General features: G+C 35.1%; 1 protein-coding gene across 1 annotated transcript; it reads left to right on the top strand.

Moving 5' to 3' along the window:
* The first annotated feature begins 8340 nt into the window (after positions 1-8340).
* On the top strand, positions 8341-10915 carry LOC134848764 (uncharacterized). The gene is made up of 2 exons (XM_063866276.1): positions 8341-9309; positions 10907-10915. Exons 1-2 carry the CDS (start codon positions 8341-8343, stop codon positions 10913-10915), a joined length of 978 nt encoding a protein of 325 aa, XP_063722346.1.
* Positions 10916-17335: the final 6420 nt, after the last annotated feature.

Raw genomic sequence — 17335 nt, 5'->3', positions numbered from 1 at the left:
AGTTAGATTTTAAGGCAAAGATGCTTAGCTACAAAGGAGAAATTGCTACAAGAAATGTCGCTTGACTTGAGTTTTGAAAATGGATTTTAATGTTACGAACTCCCTGTGGGTTTGAACTTTTTGTTCAAGTTTTTTTTTCAACTTGGATTAGTTTTATCTACAAGTCGCAACATAAAATGATTCTTAAAAATGGAAGAGCTTCAAGCTATTTAATCTGTTCGCTGACATATGAAAAATTGGCATTTTTTGTTCATCGACAATTTCTCAAATAGTTGTTGGCTATATACTTCTGCTGTTGGTGTTTGGTTTGTTATTCATTGGTTGTCTTGAAATAACTAAATTTTTTATGGCTGATTAGCGGCAATTTAGTCGTTTTTTTTGTCGCTGTGCCTCTTCTATCGCCGCTGTCTAGAAATTCCTCTTGGATCGGATACTCAGGGTGACACGTTACCCACCTGTTGTTACCGCCGATTCACGTCGCCTTTTTCTCAGAACTCAGGTATTTTTTTTAGCTCCAGCATAATCATCCCTTGGAATCAACTTTGCACTCACGTTAAACAATATCTGAATTAGTTTCCCAAATTAATTGTCAGCCAGCTTTTGAAAAAATCAAATTGCGTGACCTGCTCCAGCGCCTGCATGGGACTGTGTGAATTCCGCGTGAATTCATTCAGTGATTACCTTGGATGCCAGAAATGGGAGAAATGGGTACGCGCTCTAACTGGATCTAGGCCTATTGCATGTTGGCGCTGCATCCAATTGGGCTCTAAAAAGATCATTTCCACCTCGAAAATAGCCGAGTTCGACAAACAGTTCACTAAGTTTTCTTTTCTTAAACACATTTTTTAACCCCATTACACCTAACAAGCCGTCGTGATTAGCAAACCCAATGCGAGCACTTGTTCTGGATGGCCTCTGTCATCTTTACTCGGCACATTCTACATCCTTGTCCGTGCTTAATCTAACTTCTCTCTTTAATACTTCTTTTGTCTGAAAAAAAATCCCCACTTGTAGAATATTGAATGTAGAATATTTTTATGCATAAATACAATAAAAGCCACAAAATTGAAGCTGCATACATGCGCATTTCGTGACTCATCCGCTTATAACTTTTCAGGGAGACGAACGTTCAACTTTTTTTTAATGAAAGCATCTCCCAAATGATGCACAATAGGGCTTCCCTAATTTGGAATTGTACAAATGTGGATTTCTTCTATGGTGCTTGAGTAACTATCTAAATGAAATGTTCCACGAGCCACCACTTGTTTTCAGGACGGAAATTCTCGATAAAGAAAATTCAACTGTGGAGTTCTACACGATGCCCTCCCCAACTGAAAAATTTTCGCCTCCCATCACAAGCGGAAGATTTCCAATCGTTCTCCTAGAGCTCTGATATAGAAAAAACGTTAAGCATACTTTGTAAAAAAAATTTTCTACTACAATTAAATGAGCGTTTGGATTCTATAGAGGATTATTCACCCTATTGATATTTTACAGAAACTTTTTTGCGCAATAGCTTTTTAGTATTGAGTACGTCCAGTACGTTCATCAATTTTAAAATATTTTGGAGAAGAACCGAAGGCAGTTTTGCCCAACTGTTATTTTGACAGTGTTGGCAAAAAAGTGTATTTTTTCCATAAAAAACGTTAAAACGTTTTAAACATGTTTAAAACATCTGATCTTCTCACAGCAATGATTTAGAACTCCATAACAGACTCAAGCGGTAAAAACTGGAAACGAAAAAATTAATTCATGAATAATGATTAAAATTTTTCTTTAAGCACTCATAGGCAGAAGGCTTACTTCCCCACTTTCTCCAGTGATAGTCTATTGCGCAATTCTGAATGCAAAAAGCCCATCGAACTGAAAACTCGCTTGAATCCGGCTGACGAAGGTGCAATGCAGATTAGAGTGAGAGCCAATTCAACCAGTTGTTTTCAAGATTGAAAAAATATATAGTAAAACAAATTGTAAAAAAACAAGTGTTTAAAACACCCCTTGTTTAAAATATGCCAACATTGGGTTTTGACCCCTCCAATCAAACCTTCCTAAACTCTACTAACCAAGAGGGAGTGCCTAGTTTCGTTTTTGATAATCAAACAACTTTTTTCAAACAAGACCACACTTTAAGCAACCATGTTCCTTGTCGAAGCCATGCCATTATAAATGTTTTGCCTTCCAGCCCGCTTAGAAAGTACCACTTCCCTTTTGCCTGACTTGTTCAGTCGTACCAACTTGCCATTTTTTAAACAGCCTTAAGATTTCATCTTTACTTATCCCGCATACTTGTGGCTATGACAAGTGGAAATTACGTCGTTCTTTGGACTGGAAGGAGACGAGACCAATATGACTCATTTTTTGCTTCTCGTATAAATTGAAGAAACGATTTGATTAATTGATAGCAGAGAAAAGAAACGCCATAAATATTTGATTGGATTTTAACCAAAACATTTTAACTGCAAAGATCGCGCTTTAAATACTAATAAATTTCAGTGAATTGTTTCGAATGGACGCAAAAATTACTCGTCCCTTTACCACTGGTTTCTTATTCTTATAGTTAATGTATAACATAATACAAGAAAGTAAACCAACGGTTTGCAGTTGTCTCAAAAGTAGAAAATGTTTGAAACTCAAAAAATTGACCATAGAAGATCCAAATGTTCTAAGATCAGTTAAGTGCTTAAGTTACCTTAACTCAGTTACCTTCAGTTTTTTTGGATGTTCGCTGTAGAAAACTTCAGCTTATGCTGAAAAGGCGCGGTCGTATCTTTTTACGATAATGAAGATGGGAGGGGAAAGGAATGTTTTGCATTTGGTAGCATTTTTCCCCGCCCTGCCTGCGTCGTCCACCCAAGTATTGCTGGCGTAGTTACCGTTTCGTAACTTTTGTTCTACGGGGCGATGATGCTAATTAAGCGCCGGAAATGTCTTTATTGGCTTGTTTTTTGCCAATTGAAATTCATTTGAGACAAATGTATCATTGTTTTGGCAGATTTTTTCGTCTTTTTGTTCAAATAGTTACTTATTATGTTCTGATTTTGTCATGCTATCTTCTGCTGAAGCGCAAGTTGTGCGAAGCTCTAGCTCCCTCCTGAGTAACGTTTATTTTCTTAAATCCCACGGCAGTTTCTTGTTGAAATATAGCGTCAATTAAAAACAAGGATAGCTGGTTACTGTGCAAATAGCACAATGTTCAGACCATAATCTTAACAAAAACTCAACATTTTTTTTTCTTCAAACAGTGTCGTTTGTTGTGTACTGTGTAACAAAAGATCTGAACCAAAAAATAGAAATTATTCATATTCGACAGTCGCTGTCGAATAGGCCTATTTGAAAACAACTTTGAAAATTTGGAGTTCCAAAATGGCGCTAAAAACCCTAAAAACTAACTTTGCTTGAGTGAAACTAAGTTTTTGCGGCTTAAAAAGGCGATTTTTTTAGCATGCATGCTGACCTTATTAGCCGGAAATTAGACCGAAAATTCAAAATTTCAAAACGGTTTTTCTCGACCTTGACAAAATTTTTTTTTTAAATTCTAAACTGTCTTTCGAATTATGAGAGAAAGGGCTTTAATATGATGCATAATTCGATGATTGTTTGTGGTACCTGATTTTTCGAGGAAAACAAAAAAGAAAAAAAAACTAAATCACACCCGAATACAAAGTTTCTCCGCATTTTTGAAATGGTCGGAAAAACAATTTAAATGTTGAATTATCGTGTTTTATCGTCATCGAAAGGTATGCCTCAGTAATTCGGATAAGTTTTGTCAGTAAGTTTCTTCCCAATAGTGATCAGGTGTGTTGTTTAAATGTTGTTATAACGTTGATTTATGAAACAAATTTTTTTTCCGGTTTTACTTTTTACACTTGCGAGAACAAGTGGTTCATAACCGTGGAATTAGACTTCATTCTTGTAAGACACTTTCCTTACACATCTGCAAGAAAATGTGAAGTTGCTTTATTATTGAACCTTAGCAACTTCGAGAAGTTTTCCTACCTGGCCTAGAAGTAATGTGGAAACCTTTGTACCCTTAGGTTTGGGGTCCGAGTCCTGGTCGGACCTTGTTTTTTTCAGTATAATTGAAAATTGAATTGTCGGACTTTCATTTGTCTGCCAATGCTGTGTCGGCTTAATTGTCTTATTGGGGACTTTTCAGGGATGACTAATACAGTGAAGACACTTATATAGGTCTTGGTGTTTGTTTTCTAATTTTTTTTTCAGGAAAAAAATCTTAAAACGCTCTAATAATTACGAATGTGCATTCGAGCATATTAATGCATTTAGGAATGCACTTAGGTATGTATGCCTTTTATGAGTTCAATTGAAAATCATCTGCTGAAATTTACGTAAATAGCACTCTCCAAATACGAACGTGGAATTGGCGCTAAAAAACATGAAAGACTTCTAGTTTCGAAAATGGAATTTATTTCATAGTTTTCCCAGCGAAATGAAATTTACCTATTGACCCAATAGTTCAATAATCAAATTGGATTAATTTTTATCAAAACATCACCCATCATAATTTTTTTTGAAAAGTAAAGAGCTTTAAGGGCTCATATTTTTTCTTCTAAATTCGAAAGTTTCAAGTTTTCTCAAAACACTAGTCAGTTTTTTTACTTCCTTGGCTTCATTAATTTTTCCAACTGTCAGTCGGCTACGTTCTTGTGGTGTCAGCAGTTATCATCTTACATGCTAGTGATTTTGGTTTGGTCCTGTAATTTGTAAAATTGATACCTCTTCGTTGTATATCTTCCTTGGTTTTCCTATATTTCTTTTCGCGTAAAGCTTTATTCGGCCTAAATGGTTTCGGCTTATTTTTATTGGCTTAGTTTCAATCTGATTAGTGTAGGTTCAAAAGTAAAAAATGAAAAAAGGTTGATGTTTTTTGAAAACTTCAGGTGGTTTCTGTTGTTCAAATTTTTCGATGAAAACAATTTCTGGCATTTTTGGTTTTCGACTCAATAGTTGCCGGAGTAGTAGCTCGGTAAGTACGAAGCTGGTTTAATTCTGGTAGCTTTTTTTTTTACTGTTTTTGCTCAAAATACTCCTTTTTCCAAATTTGTTCGAGTTTGTTATTTCTGTCTCTTTCTATTCGCTAGATTGCAATAATGCCCTTGCGCTGTATCGCGAATGATGCCAAACGCTGTTTCGCCTTTGTGTCGATCTGAAAATTTTAAGAGCCGCTGAACCTAGTTCGGATTCTTATATTGCTCTAAATGATTTTCTTGTTTCGTTTTTCTTAGGAAAAGTCTTTAAATACTCTCATATTTACATTCAAACTTATTAAAGCAGTTATGAATGCCTCTAGATATATTTGCAGTATTTGAGTTCACAAATCGCGCTCTCCAGTTACAAAAGGGCGTTCTCCAGTTGCACTCTCCAATTACGAAAGTGTAAAGGTCACGAAAAATGTGATCGATTTCTAATTTAGAAAAAGGTATTTAATTTTCAGATTTCCCAGCGTAATTACGCTTGCGATTAGCTAGCGTTATCAAACCGGAATATAGACTTTTTTCGGGTTAACAGTTTGTTTAACAGAGTCATTTGGTACCTTGGTTCTTTATGAGTTCAATTTTCTTAGCGTCTCCGGTACACTTAGTCTGGAGATAACATTTACGCCTGGGACAGCAAAGGTCCTGGATTTGAATCTGAGCAGGGCCGGTTTTTTTTTTCAAACGGGAAATATTCCGTTTCAAAAAAACTGTCGGATTGTTATTTTTCTGCTTATGTTTTGTCGGCTTAGTTGCCCCTATCTTAGATTTTTTTCCTGAATGCAGTTTCAATTCAGTTGCTTTCTAGGTTTTCATTTGTTTCGACTATTTCAATTTGTAATTCCACTATACTTCACTTTATATTTTTTTCGGCCGATTTTTTGTCTGTATATCTGTTGTTGGCTTAGTTGTCACGTATTGGAATTGTTTTTTTGGCTTAATCCTACATTTTTTTTGTTCCGCTAAAAAGTTCGTCGGCCCAAATTTTTTTCGGCCTTATTTTTATCGACTTAATGATCTAATTTTAAGTCGTTTCAAGGGAAACCCAATTTTAACGCTCAAGTTGTTTGTTTGTTGGTCAATTGGTTTGAAATTTATTTTTTTTTTGGAAAATTACTTTCAAATTTTTTGGAAAAATTTAAGTTTTTCTCAGAAACTTTTGATTTTAAAAAAGTGCTATCAATTGAAAGACCGCTTACTCCCTATTGTGCCGCCTTCTCCCCTTAAGTGTCTTTTCATCACTCTGTATACAGACTTCGTCAATCAATTTCTCGAAACCTATCCCTCTCAAGTCTGAGTTTTTGGTTTCAAGTATACGGTTTGAAAAATTCCCTACATAAGTGGCTATGCCTAACTTTTTCTGACATAGAGTCATGGCCCTTGGAATAAACAAATTGTTAATTTTTGACCGTTTTGTGAATCTTTTGGACTTTTCCCGGAAACTAACCTCAAAAATCGGATATTGTGGGTTTAATGGAGATAACACTCTGGGTTCAATGGAGAACAATGAAGCTTTTTAGTGGAAAGCTTCCCTGTTTTTTAGCGGCCACTCACAAAGTTTATTGGCCGTTTCTTAAACTTCTTGAATATTCTCGAAAATTACCCTGTCATATCTGATAGTTTGAGTTCAATTCAAAGAACGGGCTGTGGGACGATCATTTGCCAATGCAAATACGCCCGAATGTTTCTGTTACCAAAAGATACGGCCCTCGGACAAGTCAAAGTTTAGATTTTTTCACCGTTTTTTTTTCTTAAAGTTTTTTAATTTTATCGAGAACTACGCTACCAAGTCTGAGATTTTAAGTTCAGCCAAAATTACAGGTTGCTTGAATCCCTTCTGCATAAGCGGTGAGCTTTTTTTGCAAAAAAAGCTATGATTCCCGGAAACGTCAAATTTTTGATTTGTTGATCTTATTTGGACTGTTCTCGCCTACTATCCTGCCAAATCCAATATTATAGGTTAAATCTAAACAACAGTTTGTTTAAATCCTATTTTTATAATTGACTATACCCAGTTTGTTTGAGACAAAAGTTATGACCTTTAAATAAGTTATTGTTTTCAAAATTGGACATTTGTTTGAAAACTGTTTGATTTACGCGAAAACTACCGTTCTAGTTTTCAGGTTGAATTATGCAATTTTCACTGCTTAAGCGGCCACAACTTTCTTTCCGCAGAAAAAGTTTTGAGTTTTATAAAGTCTTTTTACCGTTTTTGAAACTTTTGACAGTTTTTTTTCGAATTTTTTTTAATCTTCCTAAAATTTTCACAATCAAATCTGAGATGAAAAGTTCAATTGAAAGAACCGGTTACGATAATTGTTCCTGCAGAAGCGGCCACTCCTTAATTTTTTGTAAGAGAATTGTTATTTTCTAGGGAAATTTTTTACCTCAAAAATTTTTGCTCTTACTTATTTTTAGAAGAGAAACCACTACGGTTTTGGTCAAAGTCCCACTTTTGAAATCACATTTTTGGTGCCGCATCAGTAATTCATATAATATCAAGCATGTATCTCCAACTTTAGCTGGGCCCATAATTATTTTCTGTCGAGACATACGAAAATTTTGGTTCACCTAGTTTTTTTTCAACATTAAATGTTTTTTTTTCTTCTATGTTTGTGTTGTATCGCAAGTGGTGGGAAGCTCCGCTTCACCTCTGTGTAAAAACTTTACTTATATCCAGTTTTTTCCCATTGAGTTAATTTTTTTAAAATTGTGTCAATTATTATTTGTTCTTGAAATTAAAGAGCTGTAACGCCATGGATTTTTAATTTGAAATTGTAAGGTAGAAGTTTTTTCAAAAAAAAAAGCAAGTCAGTTTTTCTCTTTTGTTTCCTTGCGTTAATTGATTTTTTTTTCAACTGTCTGTCGTCTATGTTTTGTAGTGCATAATTGGTGCTAACTAAATCTTCAAAAGTTAGTTTTCGAAGCTTCATTAGGGATTAAAACTGTTTTTAGTCTAATAGCGTGAATCGATTTTCTCGTTAACTGTCGTTGTTTGCTATAAGTTGTTCTAAAAAGCCATTTGTTTGAACCAGTTTTTCTTGATACCGAGGAAATTTTTAAATATCAATGGAATTGCGCCTAAAATGTTTTATATATGATATATCACTTGACCTGACCATAGCTGACGTTTATTTTTAGTACCTGACTTTACGTGAAAAAAAAATCAACCTAATATAAAGTTCCTAGCTTTCACTGGTCGGAGCAATAAATGAAGTACATGCTTTCACTTGATAGAAATGTATTTGTATAGTTAATTTTCCAGTATGATCTGATTGCAGCGTATATTTTTGCAACTTACGAACTTGTTTTTTTTTTCAAGTATCATGGCCTAATTCATGGATAATTCATGGACCCGTTGTGCATTGAGTGCGAAGTTTGCTCCTCAGACGAGACCGATTTGTTCAAGTGCAAATCGTGCTTATCTCCTCAAAATGAAAACACAGTAGCCATTCTGTGTCAGTTCTGCGTTCTGAGTCACGTGAGGAAAAAACATGACGTCACTCAATTCGACGGCCAGGAGATAATAATTTGTGGAGTGCACAAAATTATTTGCACGAACTACTGCAGGAACTGTAAACTGTTTCTGTGCGTGCAATGTACAATCAAGCATATATCAGAACAACATGATATTGAAAACATTGCAAAAATTGCCATTGAGTGCAAGAAGAAGATTCATTCTATGCTAGATGAGTTGGACGTCGAGTACAAAGAGGGAGCTAAGTCGTTGAAGTCGGTTCAAGATTATTTTGAATCAAAAAAATCTGAATCGAAGTACACCAATGCGAATCAAGTCGAGGAAGCTCTGGTCGAAATGATGCTTAAAGTTTGTCACAGTTCTGATGTCCAAGCTCGCATTAGAAATTCTCTTCAATGGGTTGATGAATTAGAGAAGTATTGCGCGGACGACAAGGAGGACCTTGAAAAATTGGGACAACAGCAAGTGAAATTGAGGAGTTTGTTAAGCAAGTCATGCCTGGAGCTAACGCAAAGTATTGACTCAGTTTCAGAAGAAGTGTCGAGCTCCAAAGATGAGGGCTTATCTAGACGCACAGTCTTTTTGGAAGCGTCGAAAGGATATGTTCGAGAGTTCCAGGAGCATATCGCAAAATGCGAGGCTCATTTTGAGTTGGAATTGAACCGCGCAATTTCTGGCTTCCTAGACGGCATCGGGGACAGACGTTTTTATCCTGGGCGGTTTCAATTTCAGCTGGAAAAAATAACTTTTTATGAGACCGTGAATCACTTCAAGGCGGACAACTTAATTTTGAGCGCTACTGACTCAGTGATGTGCATTGCACTCGTCAATGGGAATGAGGTTAACATGCTTGAGGAAAAGTTTCCAAAACGGTCAAAGTATCAATGGAAATCAGCGATAGCATATTCTGCATGTGATCCAAACTATTGTTGTGTTGTTAATGCAGATTCGAATCAAATTCTGTTCAGGTTTACGAAAGAGATCTACACAATTCTGAAGCGGTCTGGAAAAGGTACTTGGACATATCACGCCCTTCAAGTAGCTCCAACGCGTTACTGGGCTTTTGGAGTTTTTAACCTTGACAACGAAGACGTTTTTGTCGAGTATTCTTCCGAGTTGGATGCTATCACTTTTAGTCCGCCTGTTTTTGACCCCATAAAATGGACGTATCCATTCCAACATGTCACCGTTGTTGAAATATGGGTGCAAGGCTACCGATTCCTGCTTGTCGCCACTGTAGACAATGACTTGAAGCTTACGTTGAAAACGTTTGTTATCAGCCTCGAGAAGGTTTTACAGGAGATCTCAGAAAACGCGGCAAATTTGTCGAATGTTTTCCAAGAGGTCGACGGGTTGTGCTTCAGTCTCGATAAAACTGGTGATTCAAGGCTGATTGCTTGGAGTCTGCCGGAAAAATCTTTTGTCTCATTTGAGACCGAAAGCTCGAAATTCACTCTTTCGATGCGAAGATTTTTGATCGAGAAGGACAAGTTTGATGTAGTAACTTCCATCGCGTTTTTGCGTGATTATGTTTATATTGTGTATAATAAAAAAAAAGTTTGTAAATTTCTCATTCCCTATTAAACTTTGCAAATAACTGGTAGTTAGTTCTTCTGTCGATAGCTTGTATTAATTTAAACTTGCCCTGAAAATATCTCTTCTAACATGCGTCTCCTTTGTTTTTTTTTACGAGTGTTTCCACTTGTGAGAGGAAGCGACTTGTAATCGGGAACTAGGTTTTTTTCCGTAATTAAGTCGTCTCACAAATTCTGCCGACATGCTCAATTCTGAAATGCTCAAAGGCTGACATGCTCAATTTCTTGAAATTTCAAATAAAACTATTTTTTTAAGTTCTGTGGGAGAGGTACAATTTTATTGTCAACAGTTTTGTTTTCGGCTCAACAGGTTTCGGCCTAAAGTTTGTCGCCTTTGCTGCCGCTCGGTAAATAATTTCTATTTCTACGGGCTGTTTATGAACTTCATCCAATACACATATGTAAATTCTTGTAGCTGTATTTTTGCAACATTGTTATGTTCATTTTTCAGAAATTTTTTTTGGTTTCTATTTTTTTTTTCATTCCTTATTTTGCAGCGCACTGTGGTTTGTAGCGCAATGTGGCCTGGCCTCTATATTCGAAAAATGTTCTGTTTTTTTTTCAGATATGTGATTTTCCTCCTAATTTTTGCCGGCTGATTTTCCGTTTATTTTTTTTTCAAATGCAATTTATATTATCTGCGAAGTTTTGCAAGCGGTTCTTCTTTAAAGCTGGGCTTTTTTTATTCAAATTGTTTTTATTATAATTGAAACTTGCTCTGTAGTTTGTTATGCTGCCAACTCTGATTTAAAATAATTCTTTTGCTTTTTTCAGTAAAACGGGCTCGGCTTCTGTTGGGAAGTTTCAATGGTGATTCTTTTTAATGCTTTTGCCTGTTTCAGGAGGGATAGATCATAAAATTGTATTTGAAAATTTTTTTACAGCTTGTATCTATTATATATTATATTCTATTATATATTTAAATGCGGGTTTCACTAACTCTCAGTTTTAAAGCTTTTTCTACGTAATATTTTTGGACATCCTTATCGAGATTTTTCGTTTTTTATGATTTGTTAAAAAAGTTTTCAGAAAACTTGATATTCCTAACCCTGTAATGGGGTACTTTCAGGATACTCGCAGTGGTTGCAAATCTTAGATCTAAAAGATTTATATCTGGACTTCATATATGACTGCGCACCGCCTTTCATTTTCCTAGATATGACGTTTTGATGTTTTTTCGAAAGTGTTAAATTTCAAAAAAAAACTTGTCAAAATTTGTGTTTGTCGAAGTTTGGTGGGACGATGTCAAGTTGTTACCATTAATTGCAGATGTGATCTCCATTCTAATGTCTTTGCTCTTTTCTTGGAGTTTTTCGAAATAGACGTTTGTTGTGATATTTCAAAAATATCATTACAGTAAAAATTGAACTAAGAAAATTAAATCTGATGGTGGAATAAACTATTGATGGCAGCAATTAGTTTAGGTTTGTGCTAACGAAAATGAGGAAGTAAGTTCAACGAGAATCTCATTTATGACATAAGTGATTTTAACAATGATATCATTTCAGTTTTTTTAAATTTTGAAAATGCAGTTTTATGCTCTCGGCCATTTTACGGTTTTGGTTTTGAGTTACTAATACGAAGATCTGAAACCCAAAAAATTTGAAGATTTTGCTATTTTAGTTTGAAAAGAACCTTTCAAAAATTAGAAAAGTTAGAATTTTTTTAATCGTTTATTTTTGGAAATAGAAACGTTGTTGGATGCCCCTGTCCATTGTTACTGTTGCTTTTTTTTGTTGTTTTCTTATACGTTTTCACGTCAATTTATCCACGTCCATTTAATATTTTTATCAGCCATTTATCAACCATTTCTCAGCTATTTTTATGTCCATTTATCTATTTGAAGCACCGAAGGTGCGTTAAGCGCTTATATTTTTCATGTCTACTGGTTTGTTTTCGGCTTAACGAGGGTCGACCCAATTTTTTTGCCTTAGTTGCTGCTCGATCATTGATTCTCAATGCTTGTTAAGATATTCATGATTATCGTTCGTGATAAAGGTAGTAAATTTTTGTAGATATAGATCTTAGTCTTTTTTCAAGTTTTTTTTTCCATTTTATTTTTTTAAACAAAAAGACTTCCTTATTTCTATATCATTTAAAGCAGTGTTTTGATTGTATCGCTAGTGTTGCGAAGCTCCGTTTCGTCTTAATGTTATGCGTCCGCTATTCAATATCATGGCGGAATCTCAATAAAATAGTACTAGTGGGAGCTTGAGTGGAGCATAGTCTTTTATTGTCAAGAGTCTTTGTTCAGGCGTTCAAAGTCGCATGATTAGAACTCGAGCTCCATATATCATGCCTTGCAGACAATTATGTTTTTGTGCTTTCGAAGAAAATATTTGTTGTTGTTTATAGCTAGAAACTGGAGAAGTAGTTCAAATAGTCCTGTAGTAGGTTTAATTCCAGAACTCGTCAATCGAATTGTGGCTTTTCCAGGGTTCGCCAAAATCGTAATTGTCCCTTTTTACATTACCGAGTATGAACCGTTCAAGAGGGCTAATTTTAAGAGTCAATGATAAGTGTTGATATTTTCAGCCGCATGTTTTTTTACAGTTTTTTAATGTTTGTTCATTTTTTTTGGTCTTCTTGATTTACTGAATTTCACAACTGCCGTTTGCGTAATGGAGAACATACAAACAGACCCAGGCAAACAGAACCACTGACTCATGCGCTTGGAAAACCTAGAAAAACTCCTAATCTAATCTGTATCTCGTTATGCTAGTAACTTCAGCCATTTTGCGACTTAACGAGGTTGTCCAACAGGTTTTCAGTTTTTGAGTTCGATAGCTTCAATAGACATTTAAGGAGGTCGTGTATGGCAGTTTGGGATTTATTTTGATAATTGTATCCTTTTTTGACATATAGCTATTCAATTGTGTGCTAAATTTATGGCGTAGTTGAAGATGCCGTTCCTTTTCTTGAGGATATTTCAGGAGGTTTAGAGCCCATCAGTTTAGAGCGGTGGTTTTTAACGTAGTTTTTCTCCTCAATGTGAATTGTTTTAGTGCGAATTGTTAGTGATTTGTTGTTCTTGCGATTTTGGCAGAGGATTGTTTGACGTGTTTGAGTTTGAAAAGTCTTGACATTGTGTTCTATTTGGTTCTGCGGAGATCAGACCATTGTGGTTAATGGTCGCCGTTTAGAAATTGTCATCTTGGCATTTCCTTCTGGTTTTTGGCCCACAGGATATGAGATTCACAATGAAGTTGTGCAATTGGTTTCATTTTGTGCAGCCAGACAAATGCTCAGGTCATTTTTGTTTGGGCAAATACCATTCTAAGTGCTGGGTTTTATCAGTTGTGAAGGTTTTACCAAAAAAATCGTTTTGCGAAGAATTCTAGACAAGAGTTAAGTTATTCAGAACGTTAGGCCCAGTGTCCTTTCAATTAATACTTAGTGTTTCTTTGCTTCACTCCAAGATAGTGCCGGAGATTTTTCGTCCGTAAATTGTTGCGTGTTTGGAGTTTTTTTGTAATAATGTAGTCAACGAATGTTGGAAGTTTGTCAGGTGAATCCCAAGTTGTTGCCTTTTTGATTAGCAGGCTTTGAAGAATTTTTTTAAAAACCTACGCGCAAATAAAAGTTCTCATTTGATGGCAGTTTTGATATATTTCAATTTAATCACATTTAAGCGTAACTAATATAGTGGCATATGTTGCTGCTTTATTTTTGGCTGCAGGTTGGTCGGGTTTGAAAAAAAAAACAGGTAGTACGATAACAAATCGTGTTTGTTGTTTTTCGTTTCTTTTTGCGACACTTCGGAAATTTTTTGCTTTTTTGCAGAAGTTTCAATTTTTCTCAAATTCTACTGTACCGATTTTCAAAACAAATTGTACCAATGGAAAAACCGGCTGCTCATCCATGTGCTTGCTCATTTTGCTAGTCTCTTTTTGTTTTACTTCGTGTTCTACGGCCCCGAAAGTTTCAGCAGCATGATTTTTGGCCTTTTTTTCGGAATTTTTTCATTTTCTCAATTTTTTTCCCCCAAATCTAATAAATTTTCAATTAAAAAACAAATTATGGGGATCTCTCCTTCTCAAGCGGCTCTGTTCCTGAGCATAGAAGGGTAGATACCTCATGGGCTGTATGTCGCGGGTTTGAAACCCGGCGTTTTTCAGTCTTTCCACAGATTTTTCATTTTTTTGAATGATATTTTTCGAATTGAAGATGTCTGAAAGAATCTATCCTTCTATACATTATTGAATTGGCGTTTCCCTTAAAACAGGTTTAAGAAGTCTCCTGTTGACATGTTTATGCTTTTTCAGCATAATATTTTTCGCAAGTTTAACGAAAGAGTTTTTGCACGTTTAAGCTACATCATTTTTTATGAAGGTTAAGAAAATTCACATGTTTAAGAAGTTCCCTTTTGGGTCTGCTAAAAGGCAAAAACTTTGCAACGTTTGAAAATTTTTCTCAATACGACGATTCAAAATCTGCTGGAGCGCGATTGCTATTACTCTACATTTTTCGATATTCGCAATGTAATACAATCGAAATTTTTGTTTCACAAAGCATTCAACTTAACTTGAAAGTCTCAACCCTAAAATGGGACGAAGTCAGGGTACACTCAGAGGTTGCAAATCTGGCGTCCGGGTTTGACTGCTCATTTTTTTTTGGTTTTCGAGATATGGCTTTTTAAAATTCATTTTTTCTTTTTTTTCAAAAACTTTTGTATGAAAAAAAATTATCAGAAAGTGAAATTCTCAACCCTATAGTGTGTTGCTATCTTGGTACTTCCAGAGGTTGTAAATTTGTTGCCCAAGTATGACTGCTCGAAACTTTGTGGTTTTCGAGATATGGCGTTTATTTATGATTTTTTCAATTTGTTCTCAAAAAAACTATAAAATTAAAAAACTAACCTAACTTGAAATTCTCAACCCTATAATGGGGAGCTGCCAGGGTACACTCAGGGGTTGCAAATCTGGCGTCTAAGTATGACTGCTTGTATCTTTTTCGTTTTCGAAATACGGCGTTTTTTTATTTTTTTTGTATTTCTTTTTTTTTAAAAACTTAGATATAAAAAAAACGAGCAGAACTGGAAATTCCCAACCCTATGCTTGGCTGCTGTCAGGTCCTACGCAGTAGTTGCATACCTGGTGTCCAAGTTTGATTGCTCAAAACTTTTTGATTTTCAAGACATGGCATTTTAATGGGTTTTCAATTTTCTTCACTCCAATTCAGACTGCTCAAATCTTTTTGGCTTCCGAGATATTGCGATTTTTTTTGTTTTTTCATTTTTTTTTTAAAAGCGTTGATTGATTGCATATTAGCCTATGAAACTTGCATATTCTTAACGCTATGGCGGGCTATTGTCAGGCACACTTCAGCGTTCCAAATCTAACCTCCTAATATAACTATTCAAATCTTTTTGTTTTCCGAGATGTCGTGAGTTTGAGTTCCGGCTATTTTTGATTCTTTTCACAGATTTTCCAATTTTTGAAAGAGATTTTTCGAATTGAAATTGTTGTTAAGAATCTATCTATCTATGTCTTATTGAATTGGCGTTTTACTGGAAACATGTTTCAGAAGTCTTATGTTGACATGTTTCAATTTTTTCAACATATTACTTTTTGCAGGTTTACCGAAAGAATTTTTCCACGTTTAAGCTATATCGTATATTTTAATGGTTAAGAAATTTCTTTATGCACATGTTTAAGAAGTCCCTATCTTGGTCAGTTAAAAGGCCAAAGCCTTGCAATAGCTGAAGTATTTACTCAAGTCGTAGTTTCAAAATCTGTTGAAGGGCGAATGCTTTAACTATCATTTTTCCGATATTCGTAACGTAACACAATCAAATTTTTTATTTTCACAACTTAAGCAACTAAACTTACTAAGATTGAAAATATCAACTCTAACTGTTCTGTCAGGATACACTCAGAGGTTGCAAATCTGGCGTCGAGGTATGACTGCTTAAATTCTTTTGGTTTTCGAGATATGGCGTTTTTTTTTAAATTATTTATTCATTTTTTTCAAAAACTAACAGAGCTTGGATTTTTCAACCCAATGCTGGGCTGCTGTCAAGGAACAAGCAGTAGTTGCATATCTGGTGCCCAAGTTTGACTACTCAAAGTCTTTTGATTTTTGAGTTAATGTGTTTTTTTGTGATTTTTTGTATTTTCAAAAAACGTAGATTTTGAAGAAACCTACAGAACTTGAAAATTCTCAAACCCAAGGCGGTTTTTCGTCAAGAACTCTTCAGCGTTGCAAATCTAGCTTGCATAGTTGACTGCTCAAAACTTTTTGTTTTCTGAGGTGTCGTGGGTTTGAGTCCCGGCGATTTTTAATTCTTTTTGCAGATTTTTCAATTTTTGAAAGTGATTTTTCGTATTGAAATTGTCGGTAAGATTCTATTTATCTATACACTTTTGAATTGGCGGTTCACTTGAAACAATTTTGAGGAGTCTTATATTGACATGTTTAAGCTTTTTCAACATAATATTTTTCGCATGTTTAATGAAAGAATTTTTGCACGCTTAAGCTGTATCATATTTTGGAATGGTTAAGAAATTTCTCTCTGCACATGTTTAATAATTCATTTTTCGGTCTTTGATATGTTTGAAAAATATACTCAATACGACGTTTTAAAGTCTGTTGGAACGCGAATGCTATAACTCTACATTTTTGGTATTCGCAACGTCACACTATCAAATTTTTTTGTTTCCTAATTTATTCATTTGAACTTGAAATTCTCAAAACTGTGGTGGGATGCTGTCAGAGTACAATATAGCAATTTTGCCCTCAAAGTTCATCTGCTCAAATCGTTTTGGTTTTCGAGATATGGTGGTTTTTATAAAAATAGAAACCCCTGATAGATCCCAGTTCATCTTCACGGGTGCATTAAATATCGCAGCTTTTGTTACTTGTTTTCGGAAGCTTTTTAAAATTTTTGACGATCTACTTGAAGCACCGTAGGTGCGAGTCCTGCGCTAGTTTGTTTAACTTGCTGCTCTTTTCCTCGTCTTAGTCAAATTAAGTGCAGTTTCGCATCTATTTATTGATTCTGTCTTATAGAAAGAAATTAACTGATGAGGAATCGTTAATAGTTAGTTGAGGTGAAAAGAATGAGCTCAATAGCTTGTTGAAATGAAAGGAATCGGCTTTAAAATATATATCATTTATCAGAAGATCATTCATAGAAAAGTTTTTTTTTCAGGTGTCAATGAAGAAATTCAAGCCACTTAGCTTGGTCGTGCGGATTTATTCCGTTTCTTTTTAGCAGAAAAAATTTTGAAGTTGCTCACGCGCAAATTGTTTTTCTGCGGTTTGGCTTT

The sequence above is a fragment of the Symsagittifera roscoffensis genome, chromosome 6 (genome assembly GCF_963678635.1).
Source record: "Symsagittifera roscoffensis chromosome 6, txSymRosc1.1, whole genome shotgun sequence".
In the NCBI taxonomy this organism is placed as follows: domain Eukaryota; kingdom Metazoa; phylum Xenacoelomorpha; order Acoela; family Convolutidae; genus Symsagittifera; species Symsagittifera roscoffensis.
The sequence above is the reverse complement of the archived record's forward strand: the minus strand, read 5'-3'. Positions and strand labels throughout refer to the sequence as shown.

Excerpts from the sequence above, each read along its gene's own strand:
- LOC134848764 (XM_063866276.1), top strand. The coding sequence starts at position 8,341 with ATGGACCCGTTGTGCATTGAGTGCGAAGTTTGCTCCTCAGACGAGACC.